Below are 25,938 nucleotides of genomic sequence, written 5' to 3'. Positions count from 1 at the left end.
TGCCCTTCTCAGTCATGTTTGCCTCAATCCCAGCACAGTGAGTCCCTCCCGCAGAAGACCAGCACAAACCCAAGACCACACCGTGTCTCCCAACCAGAGAGTGTTACAGGACCTTGGTACAGCGGAGGTGGTGACTTGCTCATTTTATAAGTAATCCAGAACACAACTAGTCAAAACTCATCACATTCAGGCCAGAGACCAAACACTGCCCACAGAAGGCAAGGAGAGCCTTTGCAGACAACCAGTCTGAAGGATAGACCAGCCAGAACATAACAGCAGAATGCACACAGCACACACTAGAGGCACTCCCTGAAGGGCCAGGCCCCGGGCACATGACCTCTTCTTCTATTACTTTCAGGAGCAGGAGACATAACTGGACTTTCTAACATACAGAAGCAGGCAGAAACTTAGACTTCTCTCAAAATGAGAAGACAGAGGAACTTAGCCCAAATGAAAAATCAAGACAAGGCCATAGGCAGAGATCTAAGCAAAACGGATGTAAGTAACATGCCTGATGGAGAATTTAAAGCATCGATCATAAGGATACTCACTGGGCTTGAGCAAAAAAAATCGAAGACAACAGGGAGACACAACAGGGATAAAAAGAGTTAAAAAAGAATCATTCAGAGATGAAGAGTGTAATAAATGAGATTAGAAATATGCTTGATGCAATCAACTGCAGACTAGAAGAAAAGCAGAGGAAAGATTTAATGACCTAGAAGACAAAGTAATGGAAAACAATAAAGCTGAACAAAAGAGAGAAAGAAAAATCCTACAAAATGAGAATAGACTTAGGGAACTCAGTGACTCCATCAAACGTAATAACATTTGTATTATAGGAATCCCAGTAGAAAAAGAAAGAGAAAAGGCGGCAGAAAATTTATTTGAAGAAATAATACATGAAAACTTTCCTAATTTGGGGAATGAAGCAGATATTCAGACCCAGGAGGCACAGAGAAACCCCCAACAAAATCAACAAAAATAGATCCACACCAAGACATATTATAATTAAACTGGCAAAATATAGTGATAAGGAAAAAATCTTAAAAGCACGCATACAAAAGAAGACAGTTACTTATAAGTGAAAACCCATAAGCAGATTTTTTAGCAGAAAACTCTCCAAGGCAGAAAGGACTGGTATGATATATTCAAAGTGCTGGGTGGGAAAATTCTGCAGCCAAGAATGCTCTATCCTCCAGGCTATTCAAAATAGGAGAAATAAAAAGCTTCACAGATAAACAAAAATTAAAGGAGTTCATGACCACTAAACCAGTCCCACAAGAAATACTGAAGGGGACTCTGTGAATGGAAAAGAAAAACCAAAGTGACAGTATGAACATAGGAAACACAAAAGCAGAAAAATGAATGTTTCTATAAGAAATCAGTTAAGGGAGTGCCTGGATGGCTCAGTTGGTTAAGCGCCCAACTCTTCATTTCAGCTCAGGTCATGACCTCACAGTTCGGGGTTCAAGCCCTGAGCAGGGCTCCACACTGACAGCAAAAGTCTGCTTGGAATTCTCTCTCTCTGCCCCTCCACCACTCTCTGTCTCTCTCTCTCTCAAAATAAATGAGTAAACTTAAAATAAAAAAGAAATCAGGGCGTCTGGGTGGTTCAGTCAGTTAAGCATCAGATCTTGGTTTCAGCTCAGGTCATGATCTCAGTTCATGAGTTCCAACCCCTGAATCAGGCTCTGTGCTAGCAGTGCAGAGCCTGGTGGGATTCTCTCTCTCTCTCTCTCTCTCTCTCTCTCTCTGCCCCGCCCCTGTTCTCTCTCTCTCTCTCTCTAAATACATAAATAAACTTAAAAATTTTTTTAAACAAATACAAATAAATAAAAAAATAAACTAAAAAAGAAATCAGTCAAGGAACTCACAAAAGGATATAAAATATGACACCATACAGCTAAAATGTGGAGAGGGCAGGTGTAAAGAATGGGTTGAAGCTTAAACAACCATCAATTTTATACAGACTGTTATATGTAGAAGATGCTATATACAAACCTAATAGTAACCACAAATCAAACCTATTGATAAATATGCAAAGAATAAAGAAAAAGAAATCCAAACATATCATTAAAGAAAATCAGCATACCATGAAAGAAAGATAACAAAGGATCAGAGAAAATCTCCAGAAACAACTACAAAGCAACAAATACAAATATCAATAATTACTTTGAATGTATAATTCAAACCGGACTAAATGCTCCAATCAAAAGACATAGGGTGTCAGAATGGATAATAATAATTTTTAAAAGACCCATCTATATGCTGCCTACAAAAGACTTGCTTTAGGGGCACCTGGGTGGCTCAGTCAGTTGAACATCCAACTTCAGCTCAGGTCATGATCTCACAGTTCATGGGTTCAAGCCCCACACTGGGCTCGCTGCTGTTAGCACAAAGCCCACTTCGGATCTCTCTCTCTCTCTCTCTCTCTCTCTCTCTCTCTCTCTCTCTGCCCCTCCCCTCCTTGCACTCTCAATCAATCAATCAATCAAGACAGACAGACTCATTTTAGACCTAAAAATACCTGCAGATTAAAAGAGAAGGGATAGAGAAACATCTATAATATAAATGGATGTCAAAAGGAAGCTGGAGTAGCAATACTTACATGGGACAAACTAGACTTTAAAACAAATACTGTAACAAGAGACAAAGAAGGGCATTATAAAACAATAAAGGGAACGACCCAAAATAAGATGTAACAATTGTAAATATTTATGCACCCAACATGAAGCACCCAAATACGTAAAACAATAAGAAACATAAAGGAACTCATTGATAATACTACAATAACAGTAGGGGGCTTTAACACCCCACTTACATCCATCAATGGACAGATCATCTCAACAGAAAATCACCAAGGGAACAACGGCTTTGAATAACATACCGGAACAGATGGATTTAACAGAGATATTCAGAACATTCCAACCTAAAACAGCAGAACACAAATTATTATCAAGTGCACGTGGAATAAGAGGTCACACATTAGGCTACAACACAGGCCTCAACCAATTCAAGAAGATCAAAGTCATACCCTGCACCTTTTCTGACCACAACACTATGGAACTGGAAGTTACCCACAAGAAAAAACCTGAAGGCCACAAATACACGGAGGTTCCATAAAATGCTACTAAACAATGAATGGGTCAACCAGGACACAAAATAAGAAATAAAAAAGTGCATGCAAATGAAAGTACAAGGGTCCAAAATCTTTGGGATGCAGCAAAAGCAATTCTAAGAGAGAAGCTTATAACAATACAGGCCTACCTCAAGAAATAAGAAAAATTTCAAATAAATAACTATGCTTAACCTAAAGAGGCTAGAAAAAGAACAAACAGAACCTAAAACTAGCAGAAGGAAGGAAATAATAAGGATCAAAGCAGAAATAAATGATATAAATAACAGATCAATGCAACCAGGAGCTGATTTTTACAAAATTAATAAAATTGATAAACCTCTAGCCAGACTTATCAAAAAGAAAAAAAATGATCCAAATAAAGTCACAAATGAGAGAAAACAAGTAACAACCAAGACCACAGAAATACAATTACAAGAAATTATGAAAAACTAGACGCCAACAAATTGGACGACCTAGAAGAAATGGATAAATTCCCAGAAACATATAAATTACCAAAACTGAAACAAGAAAAAATAGAAAATTTGAATAGACCGATAACCGGCAAAGAAATTGAGTCAGTAATCAAAACCTCCCAACAAACAAAAGTCCTGGACCAGATGGCTTCACAGGTGAGTTCTACCAAACATTTAAAGTAGAGTTAATAAGTACTCTTCTCAAACTATTCCAAAACATAGAAAAGGAAGGAAAACTTCCAAACTCGTTCTATGAGGTCAGCATTACCCTGATACCAACATCAGATATAGACAGCACTAAAAAAGAGAACTATAAGCCAATATCTCTGATGAATACAGATGCAAAAGTCCTCAACAAAACACCAGCAAACTAAATCCAACAATACATTTAAAAAACCATCCAGGACGATCAAGTGGGATTTATTCCTGGGTTGCGAGGGTGGTTCAACATTCGCAAATCAGTCAACATGATACATTACGTTAATAAGAGAAAGAATAAGAACCATATGATTATTTCAATAGATGCAGAAAAGCATTTGACAAAGTACATCCACTCATGATAAAAATCCTCAACAAGGTAGGCTTAGAGGAAATATACCTCAACACAATAAAACCCATATATGAAAAACCCACAGCTAATATCCTAAATGGGGAAAAACTGACAGCTTTTCCTCTACAGTCAGGACCAAGACAGGAATGTCCACTCTTGCCACTTTTTTTTTAAACATTCATTCATTCATTCATTCATTCATTCATTTTGAGTGCAGGCATACATGTGAGTAGGGGAGGGGCAGAGGGAGAAAGAGAGAGGGAGAGAGAGATCTGGACTCCCAACATGGAGCCCAATGAGGGACTCAGTCTCATGGCCTGCGAGATCATGACCTGAGCCACAATCAAGGGTCACTTAACTGAGCCACCCAGGAAACCCAGCACCACTTTTCTTCAACATAGTACTGGAAGTCCTGGCCACAGCAATCAGACAACAAAAAGAAATAAAAGGCATCCAAACTGGCAAAGAAGTAAAACTTTCATTATTTGCACATGACATAATACTCTGTACAGAACACCTAAAAGACTCCACCAAGAAACTACTAGAACTGAAAAATGAATTCAGTAAAGTCACAGGTCACAAAATCAACATACAGATATCTGCTGCATTTCTTTCTATACACCCATAATGAAGCAGCAGAAAGACAAATTAAGGAATTAATCCCATTTACAAATACACCAAAAATAGTAAGATGCCTAGGAATAAACCTAACCAAAAAGGTAAAGAACTATACTCTGAAAACTATAAAACTCTGATGGAAGAAACTGAAGACAACACAAGAAATGGAAAGACATTCTATGCTCATGGACAGGAAGAAGAAATATTATTAAAATGTCTATATGACTCAAAGCAATCTACACATGTAATGCAATCCCTATCAAAACACCAATGGCATTTTTCACAGAGCTAGAACAAACAATCCTAACATTTGTATGGAACCAGAAAAGACCCCGAAGAGCCAAAGCAATCTTGAAAAAGAAAAGCAAAGCTGGAGGCATCACAATTCCAGATTTCAAGCCATATTACAGAGCTGTAGTGATCAAGACAGTATGGAATTGGCCCAAAAACAGACACATACATCAATGGAACAGAATATAAAACACAGACATGAACCCATGGTTATATGGTCAATTAATTTCGACAAAGCAGGAAAGAATATGCAATGGGAAAAAGACTGTCTCTTCAACAAACGGTGTTGGGAAAACTGGACAGCCACATGCAAAAGAATGAACCTGGAACATTCTCTTTCACCACACAAGAATAAACTCAAAATGGATTACAGACCTAAATGTGACACCTGAAACCATAAAAATTCTTGAAGAGAGCACAGGCAGTGATTTCTCTGACATCAGGCCACGGCAAATTTTTTCTTGATGTCTCCTGAGGCAAGGAAAACAAAAATACGCTTGGGGACTACGTCAAAGTAACAAGTTTCCACACGGCAAAGGAAACAATCAACAAAACTAAAAGGCAACCAATGGAATGAGAGAGGATATTTGCAAATGATGGATCTGATAAAGGGTTCGTATCCAAAATCTAGAAAGAACTTGTAAAACTCACACCCAAAAAACAAACAATCAAAAACGGGCAGAAGATATGAATAGAGAAGACATCCAAATGACCAACAGACACGTGAAGAGGTGCTCAAGATCACTGGTCATCAGGGAAATACAAATCAAAACTACAATGAGTGTAGACACCCTCATACCTGTCAGAATGGCTAAAATCAACAACGTAAGAAACAAGGGTTGGCAAGAATGCAAAAGGAGAACCATCCTGCACTGTTGGTGGGAATGCAAACTGGTACAGCCACCTTGGAAAACAGTGTGGAGCGTCCTCAAAAATTAAAATGGAAGCACCCTACAGTTCAACAATCACACTACTATGTATTTACCCAAAGAATACAAAAATACTAATTCAATGGAACACATGCACCCCAATGTTTATAGCAGCATTATCTACAATAGCCAAATTATGGAAAAAGCCCAAGTGTCCATTGACTGATGAATGGATAAAGAGGACAGGGTATATGCATACAATGGAATATTACTCAGCCCTAAAAAAGATGAAATCTTGCCATTTGCAATGACGTGGATGGAGTTACAGAATATTATGCTAAGCAAAACAAGTCAGAGAAAAACAAATACCGTATGATAACTCTTATGTGGAATGTAAGAAACAAAACAAAATATTTGGAATATTATGGAAAAGGCAAAACGGTAAGAAAAAAAACAAAAACAAAAACAGATGACTGTTTGCTAGGGCCTAAGGGGAGGGAGGAGACTGAGAACGGGGGAAGGAGGGCACTCTGGGTGGTAATGGAAACATTCTCAAGTCTGAATGTGATGGTGACTACACGATTATACGCATTTGTCAAAACACACAGAACTGATCACTAAAAATGGTGAATTTTATCGTATGTAAGCTATAGTTGCGTAAACTTGATCTTACAAATTTTTCTTTAAAAAAACACACGGAGGGGTGCCTTGGTGGCTCAGTCAGTTAAACCTCTGACTGCAGCTCAGAGCATGATCTCACGGTTTGTGGGTCTGTGCTGACAGCTTGGGGCCTGGAGCCTGCTTCGGATTCTGTTGTCTCCCTCTCTCTCTCCGCCCCTCCCATGCTCAAGCTGTCTCTCTCACTCTCAAAAATAAACAAACATTAAAAAATTAAGAAAAAAACACACATGGAACAGAAAAGGTACGATTTAAGTTTCTGTGTATACTCCCGTATGTTCTCAGTGTTGGCTGCCCGTGTGCCCTTTGCTACGCAAGCACCCCAGCCCCGTACCCACAGCCCCGTCCCTACCGAAACGATTACGCGGAGTCTAGGTGAACCAAGACCTAATGTCCAAAAAGTTTCCATCCTTTAAGAAAATATACACATTTAAAAGTGATGTTAGCTTTTATGAATAGTGCATCCTGTAATTCCTGACAGTGTCTGAAAGTCCTCATCAAAATGACTCGCATCTTCTAAATTTTAAAGGTAAAGTTCAGGTGCAAATTCTGCTCATCTACACAGATGATGAAATTTTTACTTCTAGGGTTTCAGCAATTGTCCTGATTTTGTATAAGTAAACTCCATTTAAACTCCCTAATTCTATAAGCCATTCCCATGGCTCCTACCGGCTACTTCAATCTCAAGTCTTAAATTCCAGAAATCAGATAAAGGCTCTATATCACAGCACTAAGGCTCTTTCAGAGTCAGTCAAAGCTTTAGACAGGCTTTTCAGAATAAACTTACTTTTCCAGCACAGTAGATTTTCTTGCTAGGCAAGATTTGATTTCCAAATTGCACTAAGTTCTAGTAATTCAGGTTTCATTCTCGCCTGCTCCCACATTTCAGCAGACAATTAAGGAACTTTCTGACCCGTGCTCCTACCCTCTGGGGTTTGGGTAGAAGACAATCCACCATAGAGAGTTACACTCACATTCCTGGGACTCTGACCCTCGGGGACTCAGTAAATCCTACAGTAGGACTGTTTGTAGTTAAACAACCGTGTGGCAGTGTGTTTTGTTCATTTGTTAATTCATAAACTCTGTCTCCTGCTTTTGAACAATTCCCAAAGGTAATGATAATTTTCCTTTTGTAAGGAAATGTCTCCAAATGGCCCGGATTAATATTTCTACCATGCGAACCTTTCCTTTTATAAATTGGAAAACAGAACTGTAAGAGCTGATAGGGGCACAGCTAGCAAGAAGTCCACGGGCACCAAGATGAGGCAGGGCCAGGAGGCCTGGTGAAGAGCAGACACCTGACAGATGGAGCTTTGGTAGTGCAGCTTTAATAACATTCTTAGATGGAAGGTTCTCTCAGATCAGATATCACATGATGAACATAACAATTATGTTAAATCCAAAAACCATACTTAAATCCGATACAATTTTGGGCAAAGCACACAGCAAGAAGTGTTCTAAGTTTTAAACAAAAGTCACGATACAAAATTCTATTTATGGTATAATGTTAAGTATGTTAGAGAAAGAGAGGAAAGACCTAGAAGAAATGGAAGGAAATACAAATACACCAAAACGTTAAGACATTTTGGAACAATGGACCGACACAGGATTTTCCTAAACTCCCTTCATTCTTTCTTTACTCTTTAAAACATATTTTTAACATCCTTAGATTGTTAGAAATCTCATGTAATTTAACAAACACATGATAGAACACGAGGCAGGTTTTGATTTGGGAGGGTTATTGACTTGTTTGTTTGATAAACAGAAGATGAAATTAATAAGCATTAGTTGCAAAATTTGCAAAATCGAGTTTGCCCCGGGTCATACAAAGAAATTGTGTAAACACGCTCAAGACAGTCAAAGCAACAGACAAAAAAATGCAATCTTGATTTTTGTTTTCTTACCCATTCTTCCTTCTGACTAGCTTCACTGTCCTACTAAACGCCTTCCTTGAAGGATTCTAATCAGGATACAGAATAAAACCCAAACTCTTGATTTCTTTCAGAGAACACTTAAATAGCGCTCCTATATGCCATGCGTTACTCCAAGCATCTTACAAATGTTAATTCATTTCCTCTAAGTAAGTCTTCAGGCTGGCATTCAAGCACTCCCCACTTGGTTTCCACTCCCAGCCCTCTCCCACCGCTCCAAACGCCCTGTGACAGCCTCACCATTCCACTCTGGTTGCCTAAAATACACTCGCTGGCACCGCTCATCCTCATTCTTTCATTCCCCATTTTTTTTTAATATTTATTTATTATTTTTGAGAGTCAGAGCATGAGTGGGGGGGGAGGGGCAGAGAGAGAGGGAGACCCAGAATCCAAAGCAGGCTCCAGGCTCTGAGCTGTCAGCACAGAGCCCCATGCGGGGCTGAAACTCTCAAGCCGTGAGATCACGACCTGAGCCGAAGTCGGACACCCGACCGACTGAGCCACCCAGGTGCCCCATCATCCGATCATTTCTTTCTGAGACACTGTCCCCACCCGTTCCCCAAAATCCACTTGTCAAAGGCCAAAGCAGGCTCATATCCTACCTTCATCAAACCTTCCCAAACCCTCCTGGCTCAGATCTGGGCTCCTCCCTATTACTCTTCATAGAACTAGAAGTACAAGGAATTTCCAAAGAACATAATCTCTGATAGGAAATAAATCTAGTTACTAGAGTTTACATCACCTTTCTCTATATTCCTTTCCTTACACTGACTGACTCAGTGTTGTTCTGCACAACAGATGCTGCTCAGTATGTAAATGTCACATGTATTCAATCTGCAGACAGACCTTAAAGAGCAACTTTCAATACTGTGCATAGAACAACCTGTTTCCCCACATCATTTGTTTACTATCAAAATTGTATACAAATGGTCACACAGAAAATTATTTATTTTATAAACTTTTTAAGCATTTTCTGTGTTAAGTGCTGTGACTAAAAATTTTACGTGCATTATAACCCAGAATATTCCCCAAAAACTATCCCATAAGAGGAAGACTCACCTTACATTCAAGTCATCGTAAAGTTCTCCTATTATGCAGTACTATCTTTTTTTTTTTTTCTGAAAAATAATATACTGTTTGGGGAAGACACATTGATCTGAACTAATTCAATCACGCTAGCCTAGAGATCATCTGATAAAATCTATTTTTCAAAATGGGACCAGGAGACAAAGAAATTTAACATAGATGTTTTAATTACTCCTGGGGTATGACTTCACAATTGCTACCGCAGGAAAATTTGTAAATAAACTTTATAAAGATCACTTTAACACACAAAAAGCAACACAGCTGTTATGTTGAGAAACAACTATACCACCAGAGAAAGTTTTGAGAATTGGTAGTCAAGGCTGGATATAAACCTTCCAATGCCATATCACATGTGATGCACAGCAACATCTCAGGAAAGCAAAGGAGATGTGCTGTGGAAAACTGTTTAGAAAACAGACTCAAGGGGCGCCTGAGTGGCTCAGTTGGTTAAGCATCCAACCTTTGGTTTTGGCTCGCGCCATGATCTCACGGTTCATGGGATCGAGTCCCCATGTCAGGCTCCTTGCTGACAGCACAGAGCCTGCATGGGATTTTCTCTTTCCCTCTCTCTCTGCCTCTCCCCCATTCACTCTCTCTGTCTCTTTCTCTCAAAATAAATCAATTAACTTAGTAAAAATAATAAAGTCTCGAGGCACCTGGGTGGCTCAGTCAGTTAAGTGCTCGACTTTGGCTCAGGTCATGATCTCACAGTCTGTGAGTTCAAGCCCCATGTCAGACTCTGTGTTAATAGCTCAGAGCCTGGAGCCTGCTTCAGATTCTGTGTCTCCTTCTCTCTCTGCCCCTCCCCTGCTTGCACTCTGTCTCTCTCTCTAAAATAAATAAACATTTTTTTTAAATTTTTTTTAACGTTTATTTATTTTTTGAGGCAGAGAGAGACAAAGCATGAACAGGGGAGGGTCAGAGAGAGGGAGACACAGTATCTGTGTCAGATACTCTGGAGTCAGAGATACTTTTTTTTTCCCCAATGTTTATTTATTTCTGAGAGAGACAGAGTGTGAGCAGGGGAGGGGCAGAGAGAGAGGGAGACACAATCTGAGCTGTCAGCACAGAGCCCGATGCAGGGCTCGAACTTGTGAACTGTGAGATCGTGACCTGAGCCGAGATCAAGAGTCAAATGTTTAACCGACTGAGCTACCCGGGAGCCCTGAAACACTTGTTAAGAGTTTCAACAGAAATGGCTTTTTTTTGAAAAAATGTGAAAGAAATATTTCAGCAATGTGTTAGATATGCCTATTTAAGATCACATTATATACGTAATTATGATACTTTATTATGGATCATGTCAATATTATACATCGAACTGACCCCAGAAAGGACTGTTTTCATCTTCTCATTGGAAACATGGAGACTTGACTTCCATGGCAGTGACCTCAGGTGTGAACACGGACGGCTCTCTTCACAAGCACCCGGTGCCCTGGCTATTACGTCAATTGTACGGATGAAGAAGCGCAGCTTTGACCTGAAGAGACTCACAAGGGCACGCAGCTGCTCAGTGCGGAGTCCGCTTGACTTACAGTGTGTGTCCTCAACCACCACCTCCACGGCAGGAAGCTCCCACAGGCCTTTCGTGTCAGAAGCCACAAAATGTAAGTTGATTCTCCTCCTCCGGTAGGATCAGCATAAAAAGCACATACTCTCCTTAGAAACGAGATGTGCGTCAAGAACCTTCTCTGCTGAGCCCACACCGTGCTCCTCAGACGGTGAATCCCCCACCCTCACAGCACCCAGCATCGCAGTAGGGGTGGGAACAGACAGCACTCGAAAGCCCCTTAAAGGACCCCTCCGATCCCACGTAAGACTCCCCAGTTTGATACAAGCTTCACCAAATGAGAGACAGAGATGAAAATACTCAAAAGAGATACGGAATTGGCAAATAGTGCTCTTCCTATGTTCCGTTCGACACTCATTTGTGGTTTTTTTAATGTTTATTTATTTATTTTGAGAGAGGGAGAGAGAATCCCAAGCTGACAGCACAGAGCCTGACACAGTACTTAAATTCATGAACCATGAGATCATGTCCGGAGCCAAGATCAAGAGTCAGATGCTTAGGGGCACCTGGGTGGCTCAGTGAGTTAAGCGTCCGACTTGCCTTCAGCTCAGGTCCTGAATTTGTAGTTCATGGGTTGGAGCCCCCCCCTCCCCCCCCCCCCCCCCAGGCTCTGGACTGACAGCTCAGAGCCTGGAGTCTGCTTCAGATTTTGTTTCTCCCTCTCTCTCTGTCCCTCCCCTGCTCACACTCTGTTTCGCTCAAAAATAAATAAACATTAAAAAAAACTAACAAAAAAAAAAAAAGGCAGACACTTAACTGACTGAACCACCCAGGCACCCCAACACGCATTTGTTAAATGAATTAGAAAAATTTTAGTGCTACAAAGATGGAGAACCTAGATTTCCTGTCTTTGACTTCAATCTCAAAAGTAGCAGCTGACCATAAAACACACTGTCTTTCTGGTCTGCTCCCAAATTCTCAGCTAGAATGTCGTTACAGAAACAAAATGCAATGTGCAACATGGAATAAATGGAAATGTGCCAGCCTCAGAACACATAACATCCAGGAGGGAGATCAGGAGTGATGCTAGTTCAGGTAAACCTGCTTAAACCTTACGGCACTAAGTGTAACATGTTTAAAAGACAAATTTATACATCGCGGTTCTTAAAGAGGTGCAGAAGCCGTCCACAGACACAGGAGCTCCAGGAGGGATGGGTCCTGACCCGCCAGGCACCAACCTGCCCGCACAGCCCCTGAGGCTGTCCCCCAGCCTCGCCTGGAGCTTTCTCTGCTGTGTCAACAGTTCTTTCCGGAGTTCTTTTTTAAAGTGAAGTCGCTGGAAAAGCTAAATGCAAATATTACAAGAAATGAAAAGGTTTATTCTAGGTGATTTCTTTAAGCTTCTACTGTATTATGTATCAGAACAAGAATATGATCTCTCATTCAATAAGAACATAAAACAAAAAGAGACGTGTTAGCTGTCCAGAAAACCGTATTTCTGCTCAAGATTCTCCTCTGAACGCAGTAGTTTGAAGAGAGACTGTATAGGAGATGATTTGAAACAATGTTTCCTAGCACATAAAACAGAACCCCGACCTTCAGGTACATGATGCCCACTCTGCCCTTTATCTTCCCCTGCTCTTCCAAGGGGACTGGAACACCATCCCAAGAGCTTATGGACCTGAGTGCAGGACCCTTAACTCACCTGAATGTGCAGGGCGCCCTCTACTGCCTCCTGGATGTTCAAACAGCCGCTGATGAGTGACAGCTGGTCTTGGGCACCCAGAGAGCCTTTCAGAGAGCCCGACTGCTCCAGAAACGTCATCTCTTTTCTAGAAAGAAGAGTGACCCTGTGAGTATTCAAGAGCAAATTAAAGGCAATGGTAGGGCGCCTGGGTGGCTAAGTCGGTTAAGCATCTGTCCGAGTCTTGATTTGGGCTCAGGTTACGATCTCAAGGTTCATGGGATTCTTTCTCTCTCTCTCTCTCTGCCCTTACCCCGCTCGTGCACTCTCTCAAAATAAATAAATAAACTTTAAAAAAATTAAGACAAAGGGGCGCCTGGGTGGCTCGGTCGGTTAAGCGTCCGACTTCGGCTCAGGTCACGATCTCGCAGTCCGTGAGTTCGAGCCCCGCATCGGGCTCTGTGCTGACGGCTCAGAACCTGGAGCCTGCTTCCGATTCTGTGTCTCCCTCTCTCTCTGCCCCTTCCCTTTTCGCACCCTCTCTTGCTCGCTCTCAAAAATAAACATTTAAAAAAAATTTTTTAATTAAAACAAAGGTAAACATCACTAACTAGTAGGGAAATGCAAATCAAAACCACAGCGATCTACCCCTTCACACCCATTAGAATCTGAATAAGTAAACCAAGAGTTAGTGAGGACGTGGAGAAATTGAAACCCTGTGGAAATGTGAAAGGGCCAGCCACAGTGGCAGTTTGAGGACTTCTCAAAACGTTAAAAACAGAACTACCAAATGATCCAGCAATTCCATTTCTGGTTATACCCCCCCCCCCCCAAATGAAAGCAGGTACTCAAACGCGCATTTGTGCACCCATGTTCCATGGTTTACAATAACCAAAAGACGGGAACCCAAAAAGTCCACACCTGGGTGAATGGATAAACAAATGTGGCGTGTGCATACAGCAGAATTCAATCAGTGCAATTCAGCCTTAAAACGGAAATCCTGTCACAGCGACCACAGGGACGGACCTTGAGGATGTTAGGCTAAGTGAAATACGCCAGTCACAAAAAGACGAATGCTGTATGATCCCACTTATACGCGGTGCCCAGGACAGTCAAACTCACAGAGCAGAAGTAGAATGGAGGCTGCCAGGGCTGGGTGAGGGTGACCGTGGTTTCGGGGACACAGAGTTTCAGTTGTGCAAGATGGCCTTTTGGTGACGGACGGCTGCACAGTGAGAATGCGCTTAATACCGCTGAACTGTACACTCAGAAATTATTAAGATAGTAGACTTTATGTTACGTACATTTTACAATCCTTTTTTTATTTTTATTTTTTAAGAGATGGGGCGAGGCCAACAGGAGGTAAGACTGGAGACTACTTCTCCGCCCGCTTCTTTCAGTCCTGGGGGACGGGGCTGAAAGAACGTATCTCATAATCAGGACCAGCTGGCTTCGTGGGGTGCGGCCTGTGCGTCACAGAGACGGGCGCTCAGAAGGGCCCTGGGCTGGGTCTGATGCCCTGCCGTCACGGTCTCAAAATTCTTTTGTTTGTGTTTTTTTTTTTTTGAGAGAGAGAGAGAGCACGAGTGAGCAAGGGGCAGGGAGGAGAAAGAGAATCCCATGAGGGACAGACGGAGAGGGAGAGGGAGAGACAGGAGCAGGGTTCACCCACAACGGGGCTCGAGCTTGCCTGAAGCAGGGCCTGAGCCCGCCCCGTGGGGGACTCAAACTCCCGGACCGAACCGTGAGGCCGTGACCTGCAGCAAAGTCAGATGCTTAACAGACTGAGCCACCCAGGCGCCCCTCACGGTCTCAAAATTCTTAATGACTATCAAGCAAAGGGCCCCACATTTTCATTTAGCCTCGTAAATTATGCAGTCAGTCTGGCTTATAATTCGTGATATATTAAATAAAGACAGAGAACATATACAAACACACACAGTAAGGAACAACATTTATGCTTTCCAAAAACTTCTGTGGGTTTTTCCCAGTGAGTCAAACAATTTTTACGTCGCTTCGTATCATGGTTTTTATCTTTACGCTGTCAGCGTCTTCAGCCAAAGAGCACCAGGAACACACGTGCAGTGGGGCGGCTCAGGTTCGTCGCTCACTGCAGTGAGGGAGAGTGCACACCAGGGGGAGCCGTGGGGTATCAGCACGGGTGTCTGAGGGCACCTAGAGCAGACGTGAGCTTGGGTCGGGGGATTCGGAAGAGGATCTGAGGGTCTGAGTTCACCGGATTGGATGCTGCGAACTCAGCAAAGGCAACGTGAGGACTGAGCGTCTCCACAAACATAAACATCTGCAGGGCAGACTAAATGGAAGACAAAGCTGTAATGGGCAAAGAAGTAACAGTCGTTCATTTTAGCCAAGACTCAGCGTCTGTGGGTTTGCACGGTGCCCTCGTTCTTGTCTGTGCTCAGACAAATTTAAAACGTGGTCTTGCTGGGTCTCGTTCTCTCATGGCCCAAGAGTGACCTTGTCTGAGGTGGGTGTTCTTGAGACTCCTTATGTCCAACAGGAGAGCGCCACGGCCTACCCGTGAGGACCCGCCAGCTCCAGACGTCAGGGGCTGTGCTTCTGTTGTTTTGTCTTTTTTTCTTTCTTAAAGCTATGCACCTGTATTTTGTTTTAACTACAAATTGAGGACCAAATTGCTACTGTTACTGGGAGGAAAAAAAGATACGCTGAAATGCAAACAGATTTCTTTATTTTAATTAACAAAAAGAAGCTTCCTGGCAAAGGTAAATGAGTCAACCAATGATCCGGCAGATTCAAAGTCTCTCCTGCTTCTGGGTCAGCAAACAGAAAAATGCCATGGCGGGCCATCACCACACCTGGGATCTGAACCCGAATCTGTTTCAAGGAGAGGGAGAATCCGAGATGATTGGCATACAGATAATTTGGAAGGTCCGTAATATATCAGCTTTAAAAAATCTACCTTAAAATTGGGCCAGAAAATGGCTACCTTATTCTGCAGGATCCTAAGGACACACATGCGGAAGGCGCCCCTCGGAACAACTCAATGTTGGGAACTGAATAACCCCGACCACCCCCCCCCCCCCCAATTAGCAGGCATTCGAAAGTATTTCTACATGCAACACATTCCTTGAAGTAGAGGTTTATAAAGTTACTGAAAATATACAAAACAAGGTCTGTTTCTTAGCCAGTTCAAGAAATTTGTATTCGTTGTATAGAATAGCGCGTGGTGTCTTCTTAGCAACAGGTTAGAAATCTATGATTTGTAAGTTTGATAAGCTAACATCAAGAAAACGGACTTAAATGCCAGAAAATAGTACCTTACACGCCATCGAGGGAAACGTATGAAGAGTTACCAGAAAAAGTTACCCTACTAAGATAAGGAAAAGTAAATATTTACCTGTTCTAGAGGCTCCTGTTCCTGTGACCATGTACCAGTAGTGTCCCCAAACCTCCCTGAACAGTCTGTGTTCTTCATTCAAACAACAACAGTGAGGAGAGCACCATGTGATCCAAAGATCATTTATTTTTCACTTCATGTTTCCGTTCCATTTTTCGGAAGTTTTAGAGTTACATAAGTCTGTAAATACACTAAAACCATTTACTGTATACTTTAAAAGAGTCAGGTGTGTGGTATATAAATTCTATCTCAATAAAGCTGATGTATTTGTTTCTTGTCGCTTCTGTGACAAATTACCACAAACTTAGTGGCTTAAACAATACAAATTTATTACCTTACAGTCCAGGGGTCAGAAATCTCAAGTAGACTAACATCAAAGTACCACAAGGCTACAAATCTCAAGTAGACTAACGTCGAAATATCAGCAAGGCTGAGTTCCTTCTGGAAGCTCTAGAAGTGAATCTGTTCCATGCGTCTTCTAGTTCCTAGAGCACACCCCCCCTCACCTCTTTCCTTGGCTTTGTGGCCCTCTTCCATTTCACAGCCTGCAATCTCACTACCAACCTCTGCTCTGTCATCGCACCTCCTTCTTTGACTCTCCTGACTATTTTTTCCTAAGAACGAGCCTCGTGATTACACTGAACCAATCTGGATAATCTCCCACATGCACACCCTGAACTTAATCACATCTGGTCTTCCTTGCCACGTAAGGTAACACATTCCCAGGTTCCAGGGATGAGGACCTGGGAGAAGCAGTGTTCTGACTACCACACTTATTAACAAAACAACAAAAACAGAAACAAACAAGGGGCACCTGGGTGGCTCAGTCTGTTAAGCGTCAGACTCTTGATTTTGGCTCAGGTCATGATCTCACGGTTTGTGGGTTTGAGCCCTGCATAGGGCTCTGCACTGACAGGGTGAAGCCTGCTTGGGATTCTCTGTCTCCTTCTCTCTCTGCCCCTCCTTTCTTGCTTTCTCTCTCTCTCTCTCTCTCTCTCAAAAATACATAAACTTAAAAAAACCTTTTAGAATAGAATATGTAATGTAGGTAGAATTCCTGTACAATTACTGTCCAAAACTGTGCTTACAGAACAGAGAGCACTTGCCCATTAAAGCTGCCTCACATCAGATAACTAGGTTATGCTTGGCTCTCTGTACTTTGCAGACGTTATTCCACCATATTCAGAAATCCACTGGCTGTTGAAAAGCTGTTGTCAATCGTCGTTCCTTCGTGGGCAGTCTCTCCTTTCACTCTCTCACTGCCTGTAAGACTTTTCTGATGTTCCTTGGTGTTTTACAGTTTCACTGTGAGGTATGTAGATATAGATACCCTTCCTATTTCTCCTGCCTAGGACACTCTGTTCTTCCAGAATATGAGGGTCCATGTCTTCAACTGAAATGAAGTCTCAATCATTACATCTTCATAAATTGTTTTTCCCTATTCTCCTTAACCCTTTCAGACCTCTAAGGAGATCTATGGTAGACATTCTCTCTGTATCCTCCATATTTCTTAACTACTCTTGTCACATATTACCTCTGTCTCCCGAACTGCATGCCAGATAGTATCTTCAGATCTGACTTCCGGGTTACTATGCTCATAAAAAACCTCGTCTCTCGTGTGTTGGGGATTTTTAGTTGTGAGCAGATGTCCACTGAGCCCTGCGGGAATTCTCTGAGCCTTTGTTTAAGGTACATTATCCTGGAGATGGGACGTATTTGCTTCGGGCAGGCACTGAAGGCACCACTAACCAAGGGACCAATGTGAACTGTTGGACTGGAATGTTTAAGTCCACACGGGAAGATGAATTCAGGCTCCGACTCTTAGAGAGCTTGTCTGTGGCTGTAAATCCTCAGAGAAACGCTTTCTCCCCTCCACCCAGAACCATGGCCAAGAGAGACAAGCCCCCACATGTGGGTTAGTTTCCTACTCCTCTCAGCAACAATGTAGACCTCTGGAAACCAGCTTCACGTGGGGGTCTCCAAACTGATCCCCACCTTGCTCAGACTAAGTAAGGTTTGCTGCTAGAACCAAAGCAAGACTGGCAAGTAGCTTACTTAGAGCAGCCGTGCCTCTCACATATCTCTTGGGATCTGTGCTCCCAATCTGGCCTCTGAGAATTTCCATTACTCTCTTGCCAGCTCAGCTATGCATTATAAACTATACATTTACTCAATACTTGTAAGTATTTTGAAGTGAAAAGGGTTTCTAGGATGCTTACGTTGCCATATTGCCAGAAACTAAACCCTAGACTGTTTCTTTGAGATTTAATATTCTTAGGTATTAGGCACATTTTACATACTTCATGAGAAAGGAGAAATACTGACCATATCATTTCAGCAATAAGTTATTCAATGTGAATATGATCTCTACTATACACATAATTTATAACACATAATCACTAACTGATTACATCATGGTTCTTGTTCATATGTATAGAAAAGAAAAACAATACTGATGTTTTTGAGTTACCACTGCTAAGGCCTACTCTTCTGTTTCCCAGTTTTACCCATTTGGAAAAACATATACATGTTTATATTATTTATATACAAAATAGTATGTATATGTTATTATAAGAATATTCTATATTTACACATATATAAATAATACCTAAATTCACCTGAATCCAACAAGTTTAGGCTTAAAAATAACAATATACTTCTGAAACGCATCAAAACGCAAAGAACGTTTCTGTTTTATTTAATCTAGCTTATTCCCTCTGATACTTCAGAAACTGAGGCCCAAACCGGCTACATCACTCAAAGATATAAAGTGCTAGCAGCATGTGGGATGGAAGCCGGTCTTCTGACTCCTCCTCGCAAAAGCACACGGAATAGGAACCACTGCCTCTTCCTCACTCCTCCTACTAGACCACGATGGCACACAGACACACAGACACACACACACACACACACACACACACACACAACCCTGTCTGGTGGGAATTATTATTTGTAGAACTAATGGGCACAGTGCATTGGCTTAAATTTTGAAAATCGAAGGTCGACAATATACTGGAGAAAACAGGAAGAGTTTGCATCCACTCCCTCCCTCGTGAATGCTGCTAACGCCCGAGGCCCAGTCTGCTGAGCTTGAACTTAGACTACCGGGCTCCCATCGTCCCTTCGGGGAGCCCCAGTGTACCTAGCAAACCTACCATCTCCTTCCAGGATGTCGTTACCAACAGGTGTGCCAGGCTGACCTACGGCCCAGCTCCAGAGTTCAGCCCCCTGGGTGCCTGTGCCACCAGTACATGGCCCATCCATCAACTCATCCCTCATGGCGGTTTGAATGAAGACCCAGGGAGTAAGTTGGTCAAAGGTTGGTGGAGCCCACAGTAGAGTCACTGCAATGGTGAGTTTTAGAAAGGCAGGACCTCAGACAAGGACCTGCTATGAAACAATCCTCCCCAGAACTGCTGAAAGTTACCAGAGCTGTTGTCTGACTGTCAGAAGCTCGCGTGTCCCCTGAACAATGTCCCATTTCTGCAACAGTGATGGAGCTGCAGAGATAGTTCCCAGTATCCCTTGCTTCCTTGAAGAGCCTTGCAATAAATATCCACCAACAGATATAATCTGGATGCCTCGATCCTTATAAACTGAAAGGGCCTCGCATCTATTTTGTTCAGAAATTTGACAGATAGGATGAAGAAAATTATACCATATCTAAACTGCTTGGTTTTAAACTATATGATTTATATAAATTAGACCTGCAGCAGTGGCTAAGCCTAGAAACCAATAACACTGATAAACATTAACTACGTTGCCCATAAATATAACCAGAATAAAAACGTTCATATCTCTGAAAAACTGTTTACAGCTACCAAACAACAAAAAATCATTTCATTTAAATGTACTTGCTGTCACAGAGGAACAAGTGACAAATAAAATACAGTGCCCCTGTTCTTTTTCTGGAAAGACTTTCTTTTTGTAACTTATTTTTTAAAGTAAAAAAAAAGTGGAAATAATAATAAACATCCCCACATTTCTGAGAATTAAAAACCACCAATCCTGACATATGTGCTTTTCATTTTTTAAGTAAACAAAACACTGAAGTTCTTTTATCCACCAACCTCTTCTGTTGAACTCAGATGGGATTTTTAAATGCGAAACCCTGAAAACATAATGATTACCCATTTCATCATTTAGAGAATTATGTTTGAGAGGCTCACGTGCTCAAAACCACCTGCTTTAAGCATGAGTAAGCCAAAGCAAACTTTTGTCCTTTCTTCCCAACGTGCGGAGTCAGATTAGATCAAATAGATGGGACTACAAGAGTGGCTCCTGTCGCTTAGATGAGCTACTGTTCTGTAGAATTCCCAGGGACACCCCTATGAAGAAAGGAAGGAAAAAGAGACAGAAGGCAGGAGCCAGAATAGCCACACCAATGGCCTCATGCAGATTAGACTCAGAGTGAAGAATCCATATAAGTGATTTGGCCTCAAGGCCCTTTCCGCCCCTGGAAAAAACAGGAGCATGAGGGGAGAGACCTGGTCACACGTTAACCCCCTGGATGGCTGCAAACTCCAGGACCCCAAGAGCAAACCAGATAAGACATTGGAGGAGCTTTTAGACATACTCAGACAATCCCTTACATTGTCTTCAAGTTCAAGAACTATGCCCACAAATCAAAACCAGCCATTGGCAATGTTTTATCCCCGTTATTCTAGTTTTACATTGAATACTTTGGAAGAACTTAACACATAAACAGCTGGAAAAGACAGGGCTCTCAGTGGAGTTTTCAGCAGCCTGACACATGCCAGAATGTTGCAACCTACACTATTTAATAGTTAAGCATGCACTTTGTTCAAAGCACTTTAGTAAGTGGCTGTAGCATACCAGTTCTACCTCTAGAGGTCAACCTAGCACCAGAAGTCAAAATATTTCCATCGTAACTTCAATGAAGTTAAATTTTTATTTAAAACTGGAGAAAACGAAGTGTTAACAATTATCACTGTACGGCAAAATATGGGTGGTTTTAATTTTTTCATATTTATATTTTTGAAGTTCTATTCAAGAGGAGCATTTATTAATTAAAAAAGATAAAAGACAATGGAGAAGTGGGAACCCTTGTATACTACCAGTGGGATTATAACATGTGCAGCTGCTATGGAAAACATTATAGTGCTTCCTAAAAAAATTAAAAATGGAATGACCCAGCAATCCCCCTTCTGGGTATATATTCGGAGGAAATGAAAGCAGGGACTTAAAAGAGATATCTGTGCATCCATGTTTACAGCAGCATTATTCACAAGAGCCAAAAGGTAGAAGCAATTCAAATGTCCACCAGTGGATGAAAGGATAAACAAAATGTGGTGTGTACATACAATGGAATATTATTCAGCCTTTAAAAGGAAGGAAATCCTTTCACATGCTACAATATGGATGAATCTTAAGGACATAATGCTAAGTGAAATAAACCAGTCACAAAAACACAGATATAGGATTCCACTTATGTGAGAAGTCTAAAGTATCCAAATTCACAGAAAAAAAAAAAGTAAAATAGTGGTTGCCAGGGGCTGGGAGGAGGGAAAATGGGAAGTTGTTGTTCAATGGGTACAGAGTTTCAACGTCAGAGGAGGAAAAGTTCTGGAGATTTGGTGCACAACAATGTGAATGTACTTAACACTACTGAACTATACACAGTTAAAATGGTTTTTAAAAAAGTAAATTTTGTTACTTTTTTGCCATAATTAAAAATAGAAACAATATATTTTCTTTTTAAGTGATTACTGTGGCATTTAAATTGTGTTTGAACTTGATTCTTCTAGAAGGTAAAAGAGGGCAGAATTCATGCAAGAACTAAACTCCGTATGAACCAGAACTCAGAAATAAATTGATTAAGGGACTAAAAGGCTTGTAGATTCTGTAGAAGGAGTCAGAAAATCACTTTAGCCAGTGTCATCCCAGTTGATTCATGTCATAACCTAGGCCTTGGACTTCTAATTACACACACTGGATAAAACACACATTTACCTCTGCTCCCTCCAAAAACCTCAATAAAACCAAACTAAAGGAATCTTTAAAAACTATATGGGGTGCCCGGGTGGCCCAATCAGTTAAGTACTTATCTGACTCTTGTCGGCTCAGGTCATGATCTCAAGGTTTGATGATCATGATCTCAGGTCATGATCTCAAGATGGAGCCCCACATTGGGCTTTGTCCTGACGGTGTGGAGCCTGCTTGGGATTCTGTCTGTCCCTCTGTCTGCCCCTAGCCACTCACTCTTTCAGTGTCCCTCTGTCTCAAAATAAATAAACTTTTATATGTATAGATATATACATACAGATCTATAGACATAGACAGATATATAGACATAGATGACAATACAGACGGTATAGATACGGACACAGATACACACGTAAAAGCCCACAAAGTCAAAGACATCACGAAGTTACAATGGACAAAAGATCTAATTTTGTGGGACACGGAAAAGAACACCAAAGTGGTAGGGTAAGTGACTTGATGGGGTAGAGAGAGCTGAGATTTAAGTGTGGGGAAAGGAAAGCCAATGAGAAGCAAGTCTCCCAAGAGACCGGGCGAAGGTCAGAATCTGCACACACCAGACAGGACAGATGGCTGAGTAAGGAGCAAGAGCCAAAGAGTACTGAAGGTCAGAACAGCCTGGGAGCTAATGAATCTCCTCCTCTCCCCACTCGTAGAACTCACGAGACACGGTAGAGGCCGAGAGAGACGCCATGCTGCTGAAAACAGGGAGTTAAGATAAAGCGCACAAACTTTAGAACCCCCCCCCCCCCCGACACACACACACACACGTACACACGCACCTCCGGGCACTTTCCTTTGATCGGGAACAACAATGCCAGATGGAAACTGGCAGATTCTTTTCCGCACAAACTGAAGAGTCCAAGAAAGGAGACGAGCAGACATGGATGCTTAGACATGGCACTGCCACTTCCTGTCCTCTAACCAGGCTCTGCCGCCCTGGCACGGAGGCCCACCTTGGACTTCCTGAGTGCCCCAGGGACCATGCTAACTACACGCGGGCAGATCAAGTTGAAGCTCTACAAAATTCTTGTATTAAGTTAACTGCAATATGAGAACGGAGGAACACATGTCCAACAGCACAGCTCATCTTCCGCAGTGGGATACCAGGTCGACCCTAAAAATCATTCCTAATGTTTTTGAAATGGGACATAAAAGGATAGAATACAAAAAAAATTTATTAAGGAGTGGCCCCAGACCTTTTTTGCTTGACAGCACGGTGGTTTTTTTTTTAATTTTTTTAATGTTTTTATTTATTTTTGAGAGAGAGAGAGAGCATGAGCAGGGGAGGGGCAAAGAGAGGGGGAGACACAGAATCTGAAGCAGGCTCCAGGCTCTGGGCTGTCAGCACAGAGCCCGATGTGGGGCTCGAACTCACGGACCGCGAGATCATGACCTGAGCCGAAGTCGGATGCTTAACCGACTGAGCCACCCAGGCGCCCCAACAGCACAGCGTTTTTAAGTCCTGAATACCTTCCACCAAAGACTAGGTCCAATTGGCCGAAGGATCCACCTCTTTGCTACTTTACTCTCTCCCCTGGGTTACCAGCCCAACCCCCTTGCACACCTGAATCTGAAGACCTCTCAGCGAGTATGTAAGTTAAATGTACTACAGAAAGAAAGAGAACTCTCCCCATTCACCCCGCAGGACAGCTGGGGCTCCGATTGCCTCCACTGGCCCTGTCACTGCACCCACTTCTCCCCCCTCACCTGGGCACCCTGAAGTTCTCTTCCCTCAGGCTGGTGGTGACATTGGGACTTGGTGGGCGGGGAGATACTCAGGGGAGCAGAGGACCCACGTAAGCCTCAAGTAGTGTCGATTTCACCAAAGTTTACACTTGAGTGTCAAGCCTTGGCTCAGTTAACACGTGTACTTTCCTTTGTTTGTCACTGTTGGAAACCTCACAGGGGGACGAGCAGACAAAGCAGAATTCATACCATTCCTGAGTCCACCCCCAATACCAAATAAGCCTTCACAGCCCTACTTTCACTGTTAATACGTGCGTGTCCACATGCACAGAAGCGTGCCAGATCAAGGTGTAAGCGTGTGTCCTCAAAATGTTCAACAACACTCACTCTTATTCTTACCATTCAGAGACAGTCGAAATATTCTTATTTCTCCCCAATGTTCTGAATGTACAATTAGCATATATACCTTTTACAAATCAGATAAAGCAACACGACTTCTGTTTGGGAAGGGAAATAAATAATTGAAATGAAGCAATCATTTGAACTGTCCGAATGACAGCCAAGTGACAGCATGATCTGTGAACACATAGATAAGTCAAGTTGAATGACCTGGCTGAACCCATAGCCCACTGGTGTGAACTTTTAGCATCAGGACCTCAGATCCCTTCTGAACTTTTCCATGCAGTTCGGTGTAGTCAACCCACTCCCTGTCCCCCACTTCTAGGAGGGTTTCAATTAAACCACCAAAGACAGGTTGTTGCTAGGATAGATGTCTCTCCATTTACTTTTTATTAACTGTCCTTCAATAACATTTTTTTAAAATTCTCCATGAATGTATTTCACATTCTTTTTATATTTATCCCTAGTTTGCTTACATTTTCTGTAGCAAATTTTTTACTGTTTTCAAACTATGTGTTGCCAATGCATAGAAATATAATTGATTTTTTTTCAGCCTGACATATATTTTCCCCAGCCTTGGAGTTTTACCTACAAAATCTATGTTCAAATCTCACCTGATAATAGAGCGTGTGCTATCAGTTCAGCTAGGCCTGCTCGACTTCTCCTGAAATCTCATGGCATGTTAATTATTACTCATACACTGCTGATCCATTTCCCTTGGTGGGAGTAAAAGGATAGTCAATATTTTAGGCTTCGTGGGTCATTTGGTCTCTGTTGCAACTACTTGTTGTAGAGTGAAAACAGACATAGACAATACATAAACAAATGGGCACGCTGTTTCCCAACAGAAGTTCATTCATGGTATGTTCCCGTAAGACAGCGAAGGGACTGACAGTTTTCCATCACTTCCCATAGAAGCAGAATTCCCTTGTAAAAGCTGTAAAAAGACAAAACCAGAACCCCTCAGAACCTAGAATCAGTAGAGGGCAGCAATCTAAGCACAGGAACCTGGCCAAGGTTTGGTATGTTGGTAATCTACCAATCTACTGTCACAATCCTGGGAATCAGTAATTCTGGCTGCAGTCAGCTCAGCTCATGCGTGACGCTGCAGTCATGTGGCAGGTTAGCTAGGGGCTGTTGGTCGAGGATGGCTTCACTCATCTATCTAGGGGTCGGTGCTGGTGTTGGCTAGTGCCGGCTGACAGCTGGGCCACGTGTCTCTAGGGGGCCAGACTGAACTGACCGACAGGACGAAGGACGGCAGGAAGGGTTCCCAGCAGCAAGTGAGGGTAAGTTCTCAATGCACAGGAGCTTTCCAGGCCTCTGCTTGCATCGCATTTGCTCTCTGTCCCACTGGCCAGTGAAAGTCTGTGGCCAAACCCAGAGACGGGCAGCGGGAGCAGCAAAGTCACAATACAAGGAAGTGTGCAGACAGGGATAGAAGCAGTTTATGGGCATTTTGTGATTATACTCAGCTATTCTAGCCAAAAGCTATACAGGAAAACTAAAAGTTCCTTTCAAACCAGAACAGATCAATCCAGAGGAATCCAGCTCAAAACTGAATTCAAGATGTTTAAGCAAGTGTAGGGGTCGGGGTAGCAATTTAAACACATCCCCAGGAACCCAGTTATTAGAAACGCCTCAGTTCAGAGACAAGGAG

The 25,938-nt window shown here is 42.2% G+C and overlaps 1 protein-coding gene across 2 annotated transcripts in view; it reads right to left on the bottom strand.

Annotated features, from left to right (window-relative positions):
* CRYL1 (crystallin lambda 1) overlaps nucleotides 1–25,938 on the bottom strand; it is a 131,548-nt gene that overhangs the window by 84,095 nt on the left and 21,515 nt on the right. For both annotated transcript variants that reach the window (XM_019448023.2, XM_019448024.2), the window contains one exon: nucleotides 12,830–12,956. In XM_019448023.2, coding sequence (XP_019303568.2) covers nucleotides 12,830–12,956 — 127 coding nt within the window. The remainder of the gene's footprint in view (nucleotides 1–12,829; nucleotides 12,957–25,938) is intronic.

The sequence above is a fragment of the Panthera pardus genome, unplaced genomic scaffold, assembly GCF_024362965.1.
Source record: "Panthera pardus isolate Hobbes unplaced genomic scaffold, ASM2436296v1 HiC_scaffold_1, whole genome shotgun sequence".
NCBI lineage: Eukaryota > Metazoa > Chordata > Mammalia > Carnivora > Felidae > Panthera > Panthera pardus.
The sequence above is the reverse complement of the archived record's forward strand: the minus strand, read 5'-3'. Positions and strand labels throughout refer to the sequence as shown.